Source organism: Cynocephalus volans, chromosome 1, assembly GCF_027409185.1.
Source record: "Cynocephalus volans isolate mCynVol1 chromosome 1, mCynVol1.pri, whole genome shotgun sequence".
Classification (NCBI taxonomy): Eukaryota; Metazoa; Chordata; class Mammalia; order Dermoptera; family Cynocephalidae; genus Cynocephalus; species Cynocephalus volans.
Genome location: NC_084460.1, coordinates 31919975 through 31933752, shown reverse-complemented (window position 1 = coordinate 31933752; position 13778 = coordinate 31919975). Strand labels below are relative to the sequence as shown.

The 13778-nt window shown below is 46.1% G+C and overlaps 1 protein-coding gene across 22 annotated transcripts in view; it reads right to left on the bottom strand.

Moving 5' to 3' along the window:
* The window catches only part of EPB41L1 (erythrocyte membrane protein band 4.1 like 1), a 121324-nt gene that overhangs the window by 50185 nt on the left and 57361 nt on the right, over nucleotides 1-13778 (bottom strand). For 9 of the 22 annotated variants that reach the window (XM_063094238.1, XM_063094247.1, XM_063094289.1 and 6 more), the window contains 2 exons: nucleotides 2224-2411; nucleotides 1086-1250 (listed from right to left, as the gene is read on the bottom strand). In XM_063094238.1, coding sequence (XP_062950308.1) covers nucleotides 1086-1250; nucleotides 2224-2397 — 339 coding nt within the window. In that variant the 5' untranslated portion in view covers nucleotides 2398-2411. Of the gene's footprint in view, nucleotides 1-1085; nucleotides 1251-2223; nucleotides 2412-6894; nucleotides 6955-13778 lie in introns of those variants that run through there. The other 13 variants (XM_063094202.1, XM_063094310.1, XM_063094221.1 and 10 more) reach the window with 4 other exon arrangements.

The window sequence follows — 13778 nt, the reverse complement described above, 5'->3', positions numbered from 1 at the left end:
GGCCTGACAAGGAATTCCTCAGCCTGGAACAGTCTGTCAGAGGGAGTGAACCTGACCTTGGCCACACCCTCTGCGTGTTCTGGGGCAGGTGGAAACAGCATTCTGGGACCTGTGGGGGCAGGAGGGCAAAGGTAGAGAGCCCTTTCTTTTGCCCCAGGAGTAGGGGAGGTATTTACCCTGAAACCCTTCCATAGAAGAAATATACAATAAAACAAAACAAAAACTCTGGAGAGAAGAGTGACCCAGTTTCTCAGGGCTCAGAAGTCAGTCACATCCCTTAAAGCCAGAGCATAGGCAAGAAAGGGAGGTAGCTCCTATAAATCTCAGCAGTGAGGCCGCCCTCTGAACTCTTCTATACATGACAAGAGTGGCCAGAACCTCTGAGGGCAGAAAGGCTCACAGAGGGGTGATGAGAGCTCAGAGCTAGGATGTGAGTCTGAGCCTCTAAGGGAAACTGAGACACTACACGTGGGGCCAGAAGAGCTGACCCCAGGAAGGAGGCATCTGTTGTTCCACTGCTGTGAGGCAAGGCCACACCACAAGGGCTTCCACATGGCCTGGATGAGTGCGTCCTTCCAATAGACCGCCTCCCTCTGCCTGAGTGATGTGCTTAACATGGAACCCTCAGGTGACTAGTTTGTCCTGGAGGTGCAAGGTGGTACCCTGGACAGGGATATTCACAAGGAAGAGAGGACCCCTCTCTCCACCCAATAAATACACTAAAATGATTCTAGTTTAAACATCAGTCTCTGCTGGGTGAGATAAGACAGGCCAGTTCCTAGGCCTACTGGGCTGCAGGTCAGCACTTAGGTGGTGGCACCCTTGTCAAGCTATAGGCACCTTGCAAAATGTTTTCCTGGACCAGTCCTGTCTGTGCCTTGTCTCATTCTATTTGCAACTATAACAGCCCTCTCTGGGTGTCGGTGCCACCATCTGTACAAAGAAGGGCCAGGCCAGGTCATCTCTCCGGACACTGCAGTCTTTCCAGGACCCCCCTGGTTTGGCCCAGGCTGGTACGCACAGGAACTTGTCCTAGCTGAGGCCAGCCAACTGGAGAAGACATATGGTACTGGGTGCTCCCCTACCTCCACCTCACACTCATACTCAGAGGCATCGAGCAGAGTGACTCGGCAGATGGCACTCTTGTACTTCTTGGCAATCTTCTGGGGCGATTTCTGAGCCTTGCTAGGTGTGGTCCTCTCTGACAGGCCATCGGCCTCGCCATAGTCCTTCTCCTCCATGTCTAGGCTCTGTAGGTCCAACAAGAGAAGAGTTGGTCAGTGCACCTGAAACCATGGCCTCTCATACAAATGAGAACCCGTAAGGAGGCTGCTGGGGCTATAATGGACCCCAAAATGAGTCACTGCCCTCCAAGACCCAGGGGGTGACCAGGGTCTATGGTTGGTGTGTATAAGAGGACAGCCAGAGTTTCCGTGTACAACAGGGTGGGCTCCTGGGAGGGGTCCACTTCTTCCCTGCAGGCTACTGCCATTAGCAGTCTCTGTAGGCAGGAGCATCCCACAAAACCAAACCCAATAGCCAAAGCTTTCCTATCTCCCTAGAACAGTGCCTGAGTTATCAGGACATCTGTCTGGTCTCTTTTTCATCCATCACTGGATCTAGCATGAGGCTGGGAGCTGTGGACTGATCTAAATGAGGGAAGGGAGACCTGAGCCCCATGAGTCAGTGGCAGAGTCAGGACTCATGGGGTTCTGGCCTTAGTGAGCTTGGCCAAGACCCTCCCTTGGGGCTGTCGTGAATTAAGGGAGATGTGATTTCGATGGCTAGATGATTCCTTGACCCCTTGTGGCTTTAGGGTGATTAATTTTGCTTTGAGGTCACACTGGGCTTACCAAGCTAGAATGAAAAGGCTCAAGAGGTACAAAAATTAAGTCGAAAGAACAGTTTTTGAAATGAGATCTAGATTTGACTTCCACCTCTGTTACTTTATGGCAATGTGACTTTGGGTAATACTTCATCCTGCTGAGCCTCAATTCCCCCAAGTGTAAAATGGGGAAATTAATAGCTGTCCTCTTCAGTTTGGGAGAATTAAATATAAAAATGACCACAATGCCCAAGCACAGTGCTCAGCATGTAACAGACCACTCATAAATCTTAGTTTCCTTCTTTCCTCCCTTCTGAGAAAACACTGGGGCCCTAAGAACAGGACCTAGAGTACTGGTTGGGCAGGAAGAGGGATGCCTCATGCTCAGAGGCACACACCTGTTCAGCAGGCCGAGTGTCCTGCTGGGGCAGATGCTTCTCATTGGAGTTGGCCTCTGGGTGGCCGTGGCCTGCAGGAGTCACAGGGGTGGTCACAGCGGCGGCCTCAGGCTGCTGTTGGGCTTCCTCCTGAGCCTTCTTCACCTCAGAATCGGGGCCTGTCTCTGTTGTCATGGTGACCAGCACGCCTACATTGGCATGAAGGAGAACATGTGACAGGGGAGAGGGACAGCAATGGTATGACAGAGCAAGAGGGACAGGAACCACACGTGGAGAGAGACAGATGGAGACAAACGGATAGAGCCACAGAGAGAAAGGAGGGAGGGAGACAGAGGATGGGGGATGGGAGGAAAGCCATGAGAAATGAGGGGTTAGTAGAGCTGAGGTCACAGGTATTCCTCCCACCCTATGTCCATAGCTCCTCAGGGACCCCAGTCTCTTGGGCCAGACTGGAATCTAGGCCCTTCCTAGGGATTATGAGAGTTTCTTCAGGGATTCCCCACTCTGCTGGGGACAGAGGGGACAGATCACCTCCAGGCAGGACCCTTGGTATGGCTGTCTCTCCAGCCACAGCACCTGGCACGCGGTAGCCCCTTAATAAATGCTGCATGCACTGAATTCAACCCAAACAACCCTGGTTCCAGGCCCTTCTAGCACCGAATCTGGGCAAAGCTTTTCATGCCCCAAGACTCAATAATTCCTATCCCACCCTCACCCCCAGCTTCACAGAGATGTTGTCAGGATGGATCCAAAGGGATAATGACAGGAAGGTACTTTTTAAAAATGCACAGCCCTGACTATGTAGAAGTCAGGAGAATTGGACACAGTCCCCAAGTCTGCCACAAATGGGGCAGTCACTTCATCTCTCTGGGACTCATCCAAAAAGTGAGAAACTTAAAGAAATCACCTCTGGAACAGGCTATTCTTATCATTTTCCCCTTGGAGCAGTAAATAAGTTGATTTCAGAGAGAGTCAAGGACCGATTGCCTAGCTATTCTATTGAAATAAATTGCAGAGAGAAAGAGGGAGAGAAAATGGCATGGTCCCATTTTTATATTTAAAAAACAAAACATATCTTTGTGTTTGTACACATTTAGTAAAAGATCTGAAAGGATACTCACCAAACTGTTAAGAGAGGTTAATAACTCAGAAGTGGGTAAAGGAAAATGAAAGAGATCCATGGGAATGGGATGAGATAAGAGAGGAAACTTCATTTTTAACTTTATACACATTGGAATTACTTGTATCTTTTTCAATATACATATATATACATATATACATTTTTTAAACCCACAAGTTTGTTTGTTTGTTTTTTTAAAAAGCAAAAGCATCCATTCTTGACCACAATGAATGGATCCTCAAAAAAATTTGAAGCTGAAACTAGCAAAACAGAGAAATGGATAAGAACCCTCTAAAGAAACCCTGAATCTAGACCCTTCTTCTAAATCTGTTATACTACATGAGAAAGATCCAGACTAGACCTGGCAGGCCCCCTCCCCCACCTTATCCACCATTGGAGGTCTCTGACGGGCAGCCAGACAGCCAGACATGGGATCCACTCTGGGCACCCATATGCTCCAGGCTCCCCACCCCACACTTCCTTTTTATTCTTCAGTTTCCGTCCCTGCATTCCAATGGCACCAGCCTGGCCCAAAGCAAAGGGCTTTGGGTAGAAAGTCAGAGACCCCAGGAGCTCCACTCAGCCACAGGAGAGGTCCAGGGCCCTGGACAGGTCACAAGCATCTTCAGTCACCAGAAAGTGGATAACAAGTAGAATGCTTTGTAACCTGAAGCTCGTAGTACAAATGAGAGGGTTTGTTGTTACTGATGCTATTAAGAAGATGAAGAGGAAGGGAAGGCCTTGGACCAGATGGCCTCATCCCCTCCCAGAAATGCTTTCCACTCAAGTCATTACCCTGGGCTTTATGGGTATAACTTAAAGTCACAGTTAAATAAAGGCTCCATCGCTTACGTGACAAGTGCTGACTCTGGGCTAGGACACAAAACAACAAGAGCTGCTCTAGGGGAGCTCTCAGCCTGGGAAGGGGCAAATTGGAATCTGTCTGCCTGACGGGATCTTCTGTAAGCCAGCACCTGAGGATATTAGGGTCATTATGTTAGATAAGGCCTATAGGCAAGAAACCTTAAAATAAATGACTACTTAATTTTGCTTTAAAAAAAAAAAAAAAATCCACAGACTAATCTGTGTTGTCTGCTGTGAGAATCAGAATCCACATGACCCTAATGGGCCCAGGCAGCCCACTCCTCCCCTTCGGATGGCCTCAGTCTGAGTTCAGCCCAGACTCTCGGAACTTTTCCTGGGCCTGAGTCTTCTTAGAAATAGCCAGGAAAGCAATCTTAAATAAATATCCCAGTCTTCCCCTGCCCAGGTCTCCAGCAGAGCCTGCTGACAGCGAATGCCTGGCACTATCAGAACCACAGATGAGAGAAGTTGGAAGTCTTTTGAGACCACTAGATCTATTCCTCCCTCTTCTTTTACAGGTGAGACTCAGAGAACAAAAAAGACATGAGTGACAGTCATTTCCTCAGACAGGTTTCCCTGGTTCCTCTGTCCACTCCCCTCCCCACCCAGCCTCCTGCCTCCCCACATCCTAAGTCTGGGTCCATTTTCTCTCCACTGCACTTTGCTACCTCAAGCAAATCTCAACAGAATCCCCTTGAAGGAGAAAGCACTCAGGCCCAGGCAGAAAGCCAAGGAGGTTGCAGGAGCCACCGCTGAACCCCATGGCCATGGGCTAGTTAGATAAATGATGGCTCATCCACTCTAGACAGTAAAAAAGGAGATGATGTAAAAAATCATGGGAAATATTGAGTGAAAAAGCTGGATACACAACAGTTTGTACAGACTGACCCTAATTTAATTAACGCGCACACAGGTACACACAGAAAATTCAGCAAAATATTAACTGGCTGGCAAGAATACAGGTTATTATTATTTCTTCTTTCTGTTTAACTGTAGTTCTTGATTTTTCTATTACAATTGGAGATTCCTTGTACGATTAAAAAAAATTAGAGGTTAAAAAGTAAATTTTTCTGATGCACATGGCTTGGTATGACAGGATGAGACGATAAATAGCATCTGTTTAAATCTTTTAAAATATGAATTAAAAAGAAAAATAACATTATTATTTTTTAAACTTTATAAAATCTTTATTTCACAAGTCCAAGGATAACAGCATAATTCTCTCACTAGGCCCCAGAAAGGGAGCCAAGAACCTGGCCTTGGGTTCTGACACAGCCTGCCAGGGGGCCACAGTTCTGCCCAGGTCTGTGCACATTGATGGAGCCTGCTGGCTGGGCAGGCAGGGCTAGGCACCATAGGGGACTCAGCGGGGAAGCAAGTGCTGGTTCCTGTGGAGCTCGCTGCAATGTGAAAGGATGATGCTCACCCAGGAAATGGTTAAACGCTCAGGCAGGATGTGATTTAGATTTGCCAGTGTATAGTTCAGCCTCTCGGAAGAAGCTGGGGACCTGGTAGTCTGGAATGTGACCTGAAGTTCCCAAAGAAGGCCTCTAGGGTAGGGGGTAAAGGTGGACTTAGGTTTTTAAAAAAGGGATAATTTAGATGGAGATAGCAGGGAGGGCATTTGGGCTGAATCACCATGTGGGCAAATGACCAGAGATGGGAACAAGGGGGCTGTGCAGGGGACAGAGAAGAGACCTTGACATTCTGACACCTCATAATGAGAAGCCTATAAAAGTGAGCTCCAAACAGCCTGGCAGGAGGGACAGGTTGGAGCTGGGGAGAAGCGAAAAAACTAGAGAGGTGCAGGCAGCCTTGTAAGAGTCACAAGCATTACTCTGCTTATTGGAGAAGGACAGGATTCCCGCCACCGAATGCCGCTGGCGGCCAGAGATTTCAGAGTCATTCATAGACCTCTCACGGGGAAGCAGGGCAGAGAGCCCTGCTGCTCAGTGGTTAAGAGCACAGGCTTTCGAGTCAGGCAGACCTTGACCCAAAGCCCAGCTCCAATACCTGCTCATTCTGTGACCTCGGACAAGAGCCTTGGTTGCCTCTTCTATAAAATGAAGACGCTCCTCCCACCCTCTCAAGGTGGTGATGGAGATTCAGGAAAATAACAAGAGAGAGTACTAAGCATGGTGTGCAACCAATAAAACAACCCTGAGAGGTCAGGTCTATAATTACATGCAGTAATAGGAAGTCTCAGTGAGGAGTGGCCTGAGAACTGGAATTCAGAAGTGCCTGCCCAGAATGGGTGGAGAAAGAGATGTTCTAAGAGACAGAGGCCAGCACGGCCAGACTGATGACACTAACATATGAAAGGCCGAATGCACAGGATTAGAAAAGGGAAAGGTCAGCCAGAGAAGCAAATGCTGACAGTGCCCGCGCCAGCCCTGTCTGGGGCAGAGGGGCCCAGTGAGGCTGGGGTTGCTCGTCTGGCCTGGGGGTGCTGGCCCAGCAGGCTGCCAGCATCGGATGCTCTTCAACATTGCAACCACTGTCTGTCTCCCCTGACTCACCTTCCAGGGGCACTAAGCAGCCCTCTCACGCTGTGGCTTTCCATCTGGATGGACTGTAGGGAGAGGGTGTTCAAGCCCAGCTGAGGCAATATCCACTCCACCTGGCAGTCACACCACTCCTTAAAAACGAATCAACTGGCATCTGGTTTATACATCAGGCCCTCTTACCAGAGTTAGCATGAGTCAGCATCTTTGAGTCCAGTAACTTGGATTTGTTCTTTTTCTCCATCCTCATAGCCACTGCCAAGGTCTGAGCTACTATCAACTGGCACCAGGATGGCTGCCCTCCTAGGGTTTATTCTCCACAGAGCAGCCAGAGAGATCTTTCCAAAACTCCAATTGGATGCCCTCTTTAAAACCTTCAATGGCTTCCCATCAGAAAAAAAAACACAAACTCCTTATCAAAGCTACAGGCTTCTGTATATGGCCCTGCCCATCTTTCCAGCATCAGCTCCCACCACTGCTGGTCTCCTACTGCCTCCCCACCACACTTCCATCACTGTGAACCTATCACACTGGCCTTCTGTCTGTTCTTCAACCATGCCAGGATTGCCCCTGAATTGGGGCTTTGTCCTTAATGTTCCCTCTGTATGGATAGTGAGCTCATGCCTTGTCTCTTGGTATGGCAGCTCTCATGTTCAGATCACAAATCTATGTGTTCCTTGACCACCTTGTCTTTTTGTTTTGTTTTTGGTTTTCGGTTTTTTGGCAGCTGGCCGTTACAAAGAGATCCAAACCCTTGACCTCAGTGTTAATAGCACCATGCTCTCCCAAGTGAGCCACAGGCCAGCTCCCAGATACCTTGTCTAAAGTGGATCCCTGCCCCTATGTTTTTGGTTACAGCATGCTAGGTTGTTTTTGGTTTTGTCTGTTTTGTCGTTTTAACCATTTTTAAGTGTAACAATTCAGAGGCATTAATTATATTCACAATGTTGCGCAAAAATCTCCACTATTTCCAATATATCCAGAATTTTTTATTTTTTTATTTTTATAAGATGCCCGGTAAGGGGATCTTAACCCTTGACTCAGTGTTTTCAGCACCACTCTCTCCCAAGGGAGCTAACCGGCCATCCCTATATGGGATCTGAACCTGTGGCCTTGGTGTTATCAGCACCACACTCTCCTAAGTGAGCCACGGGCTGGCCTAATTTCCAGAATTTTTCATCACTGCAAACAGAACTTTCTATCCATTAACCAAGCATGCTGTGTTTGTTTGGTTTCAAAGTAATTACCACAAATTGAACTTATGTTATTGATTGATTTACTTATTTGTTTCTATTCCTCCTGTAGACTATAAACTCCACAAAGAAAAGAACTTTGTCTCAATTGCCATTATCCCCAGGGCTTAGTGAAGTTCTTGATAAATAACAACAATGTTAACGTTCATAGAGTTGCTATGTGCCAGGCACTGATCTAAGGACTTTATATCAATTAAAGTGTTTATTCTCCAGTCTCATTTAATCTTCATAATAACCTATAAAAGGTATGCTCATTATCTCCATTTTACAAAAGAAACTGACACAGAGAGGTTAAGTAACTAGCCCAAGATCACACAGCTAGTAAATGGCAGTGCCAGAATTCAAACTCAGTGGGTCTGGCATCAGATGGATGGGTAGATGGATAAATGGATGAACACATGGATGATGGGTGGATGGAACACAACAAGACAATTTCTAAGTCTGCCAGACTGCGACCAGAGACTGAGGCTACATTCCCCTTGGGAGCCTTTCTGACTATCAGCCATTCAGCCTTTCCTGATGATTTATCAGAACTTAAGTGCCTGATTTTTCCCATCCAAACTCCTGACATTATCCTCCTTATTTTACTGATAAGTACGCACAGGATCAAAAAGGAACATTGATTTGCCCAAGGTCATAAGGCTGTGCCAGGTTCTCTGACTCCAAAGTCCTTCCCATTATATTGCACTTCAGCAGCCTCAAGGGGCTCCACCTGAGCCCCAGGAGTGAGGCAGGCCAAGGAAAGACTTCCCAAGATTGAAAAGCAAACACACTGGGAAGATCTGAACTCAGAATCAGGACCACTGCTTCTTGTTTCAGTGCTGCCACTTCCTATCTGATGAGCCATGGGCAAGTCACTTCCTCCTTCTGAGCATGTTTCCTCATTTGTCAAACAGGGATGAGAGCCCCTGTCCTCCACATCACAGTGATGCCATGGAGATAAGGGACTTTACAGAGAACAAAAGGATTTTGAGATATAAAAGTTAAAGTCCCACTAAATACAGAGGAGAGTATGTTATAGGTGTTTGCGGAATGTATACAAGAAGCATGTCTTTGCACACATGCATAGCAGTGGGACAACATGAGGGCACACATAGCCCCATGTGCCACTCCCTAGACAGCAAGGCTGTCTCTTCTAAATCCTGGACACTGATGACACTGAAGACTTTTGCCCAGGTGTCCTTGAGAATTTAGAACCAGGTGAGAGAAGAGGTAGAGGTAGGAAGGAGTGAAGAGAGAGAGAGAGAAATGGGCAGAGTGCAGGAGACACCAAAATACCAATGCCAGGCAGAAAAAAACTGTTTTGTTTTGAATAATGTTTTCAATAATCACAAAGACAACTCTTCTTTCTTTTTGGGAAATCAGGGGCACATCTCTCCCAGCCACCCACAAGCATGCCTCCCAAGCTGTTAGTCTCCATTCACAACCCCAGATCCATGCCCTGCTCGAAGACTGGACTGTCCCTTGAGCTCCCTTGCCTACTGGCTTCTGGTTGGGTATGGTCAACAGAAGGTGCTGGCAGGAGTTCAGGGGGTTGAAGGAAAGATATACTGGGTATATTGTCCCCCAATCTCCCTCTGTGACAGCTCTTTGCCCGGCTCCAGCTGTCAATGAACTTAAGGAACACCATTTTCTCCTTCTGCTCATTCAGGCTGAAGGGTAACAACAGTTTCTGTAATTGTCAGGTTGTGGTGCCTCAATACCCCTTGTGGGTTCTCTTAACCCAGCTCACACTTTTATTAACATGTCCTCAGTTGAAGCATCTGAGTGGAATTATGTTTCCTGCCAGAATCTGACTGATACACGACCTGACACTCAAATGTACATATGAATTAGGGATAAGGGGAACTTGGGAAGAAGCAGTATACTCTATGTGGTTAAGGAAGACAAAAATAGAAGATGAGGAGACCTTGAGCAAGTCCCTCTCTGTGCCTCAGTTTCTTCATTTTTAAAATCATGATGATAATCTTGCCTACCTCAGAGACTTACTGTGAAAATGGAGTCTGATCATACCTGTAAAACACTTAACACATGCCAAAACCCATAGTGAGTATTCAAGAAATATCAGATAGTCTCATTTTTATTAAGTCCAAAGACTAAAATGTTAGCAATAGCATTCCCTTGGAGAAAGAAATACAGACTTTTTTTTTTTTCTTTTTCTCTGTATTTTCCAATTGTTCTACTATGACCATGTATTAGTTCTGGAGTCAGAAAAGAAAACAGAAGAATTAAAAGAAAAAACAGAGAGAGCGCCTACCAAGCCTTGTTTATCTTCTCTCAATCGCCGGAGATGATACTTCCCACGGGGATTTCCCCAGTACAGAACATTCACTTCCTCGAGTGACAAGTTCTGGATGGACATGAATGAAATGACTGGAGGGTGTAGGCTGACAGAGCTACCCCTGAGGCCTTGTGCCACACTCCCAGCCAGGCCCAAAGACCTAAAAGGGAGCTGAGCCTGCAGTCATCCTTACTGGTGCTCAGGTCTGTAAGTGGCAGTGGGGAGATGGCAATTTGTCAGAGGCTTGTGGTACCCCTGGGCACTGCATTAAATAAAACCAAGCAATGTGAAGAGACCGCCACCCGCCAGCACTGGCTTCTTGCCCAAAAATTTCACGTGCCACCGCAGAGCCACAGACTGATGTGCAATTGTGGGCTGGGGATCACGTGACAGCCCAGAACTGCATAGTAATGGCATCAAAAAGGAGAAATGCCTCCTGCTTGGACCCTGCTAATCACTGTGCAGGAGACAGACCAAGACCTCCTTTTAGCATGGCATCCCGAGAGTGGGGCAACATGCTGGCTATCTTCCAGTCTTTATCTCATGTGAGCTGCTCAAGGGCCACATGGGGTAGGTGGGCTTATTCCCCTGGCCAGCTTAGCTGGCCAAGGTCACAGAGCTAGTCAGTTCAAGTAGAACCAGGGCTAGGACCCAGGTCTGCAGGCTCATGGTCTAGCACTCTTCCCCCCTCAATCCTGCTATATTCTCACGACCTCCAATTTGCTATAAACCATGTAACCAAAGCTACCGTTGCTCTAGATGTAGAAATAATAACAGCAGTATCAATCCCTCCCACATGCAAGGTGCTTTACAATTTAAAGGGTCTTTTTATAATTATCATTTTGCTTGGACCTCACCAATCAGCTGTTGCTGAGAGGGAGCAAGGAATAGTGGGTACGAACACAGGCTTTGGAGCCAGAGATGGAAGCCTGACTCCACAGGCTTGGTGGCCTTGGGCAGGTTACTTAACCTCTCTGAGAGCCCATGTGAGCATGTAAAATGAGAATAATACCCCCTACACCTCAAAGGCATTTAGAGAGAATTAAAGGAGATAATGCACACAAATCTCCCTCCGGCACAGCATTTGACATACAGCAGATACTCAGTAAGTGGCAGCGATGGCTCTGATCAGTAAGGCATCACTACCACACAGATGAACAAACTGAGGTCCAGAGAAGGTAAAGTGGACACTCAGGGTATAAGCAGCAGCAAGGCCCAGGTGGCAGCTTACAGCATCCAAAGAGAGCTTGAAAATTTCGCAGGTGAACTCCATGCTGGGAAGTGAAAGAAGGGGTCTCCCTGGGACATCCCCTCTCTTTGAGGGTGATAGGGACAGGACTTCCTCCAATCAGGCCAGCACTCAGTGTCCTCACCCTCTCAAGCTTCACTGGAACGGGAAGGGAAAGCAGGGGAGACAGAAGAGAGAAGCAGCAGAACTTCCAGGGTAACACTCATGGTCTCATGATTTCTCTTTCCCTCACTTGATTTTCATAATTGTCTAAGCACTATTAGAGTCCATTGTCAGCATTATTTAGAATAGAGCAAAACTGAAAACAACATTAAATATCCATTAACCAGGGGCTAGCCAAATTAGCAAAGGTTTATCCATTAAAAATTTAATTACAAAAGTATCACATACCTAATGTAAGAATTTTTGAGATAAATTTTATATGTATTGATGTGAAAAGACATCAATATATAGTTAAATGAGAAAATGCAAGTTGTAAAATAATAATGCAATTTATGATCCCGTTCTGATTTGTATGTTTATGTAGGTATAGAAAACATCCTGGAAGAATACACACCACAGTGTTATTGGCTACTTCTGGAGAGTAGGATTTTGGATGGGGAGCTAAGGGGAGAATATACTTCTGAATTATTAGAATTTTCACAAATTTCTTTTGTAATTAAAACTAAAGAAAAAAATAAATATAACACTAAAGAAAGATTTATTTTGATCAATCTTATTTACTTCACATAGCACTTGCTGTAACTCCATCTCTGCCTGTTTTCTTCCAATCTGTATCTACGGTCAGATCTAATTTTACATCACTGTAATCTGAATGCTCATTATTTTATGGTTTTGGTTTTTTTCTTTTTCATTTAACATTAAATGTAACAGAAATATTTCCACATTATGACAACATTTTCATCACAGCTAATATTCATTTATGGATGCTTTACTATGTGCTAGTCATCATGAGTTACATGCTTTAACTCATTTAGTCTTGATGACAACCCTAAAAGCAGGTACTTGGATTATCCATATTACAGATGGGGAAACTGAAGCTTTAAAAGATTAATCTGCCAAGACCTCATAGCTAGTAAGAACAGCAACAAGATATGAATCCTGGTCTGTGTGAGTTCCAAGTCCTCGTTGGGGACCTCCCCACCCTATTCCTCTCACAGATGAGTGAGAAGCATGTGGCAAGGAGGGATGGCAAGAATGTGACAGGTACTGGGTCTTATAATTTGCATGACCTTGAACAAGTCACTTCCCCTCTGCTTAGTTTACTCAATCTTTCACTGGACAAGCATTTGCAATTCACAACAAAACAATTAATAAAACATGAACCCTGCCCTCAAGGAGATTAGAGAATAGCCTCAATCTCTTCGTGCACAGGAAGGGTCTAACCCCTGCCCCACCTCTGTCACATGGCAGTCATAAGCATGAAACGAATAAAGGATGCAAAATAGCTTTGCAAGTACACAGCTCCACACACAGCAAGAAGTATTTCTGTGGCTGTTCACCACTGTATATTATTTTATCCAATGGATGTTCCAAAACGTTCTTAATCATCTTGCTATTGTTGGATACTTAGTCCCAATTTGCTACTATTATGGAGGAAGCTCTGGTGGAGATTTTTCCAAAGGAAATAATTCAAAAAAAGAAAAAAAAAAAGCCAGATGCACATAGAAGATGCTGCCCAATCTTCCAAACGACTGAAGGGAGACCAGCCCTGCTCAAACTTACTAGGCCTCAAATTGATTCACAACCCCTGTGTCCTTCCCCACCCCTTCTCTTCCTCCTCTAACCTAGCGAGCCACCTACCACCCAAGGGACACCTTAGTGCAGTTTCAACTTTTCTCCCTCTGCAGCCCTTCAGTTACAGCTTCTCCTGCAAGGTCACAGTTCACCCCCTCCTTGTGCATCATACAGTTGCCAAAGGGACCTTCCCAAAACACAGTTCTGTCATGCTTCTCAGCAGACCAAAATCCTGCAAAGGTTCCTGGAGCCTCCAGGTGCCTGTCAAGTTGAAACACCTTAGTCTGACATTTAAGAGAGATGGAAGGTGGAGAGAAGCGGTGCTTACTGCATTCCTGCGATGTGGCAGCACTGTGTAGGTACTTTATGTAACAACCTAACATGGCCCCTATGGGATAGGAGGATGTAATACACATGAGGAAACTGAGGCTCAGACCAGCTAAGTGATGTGCCCAAGACCACATGGTTAGTACACAGTACTGCTGTGACTACAGCTTAGGTCTGGTGGATTCCAGAGCTTCATCAAGGACCCCAACACAAGCTGCCT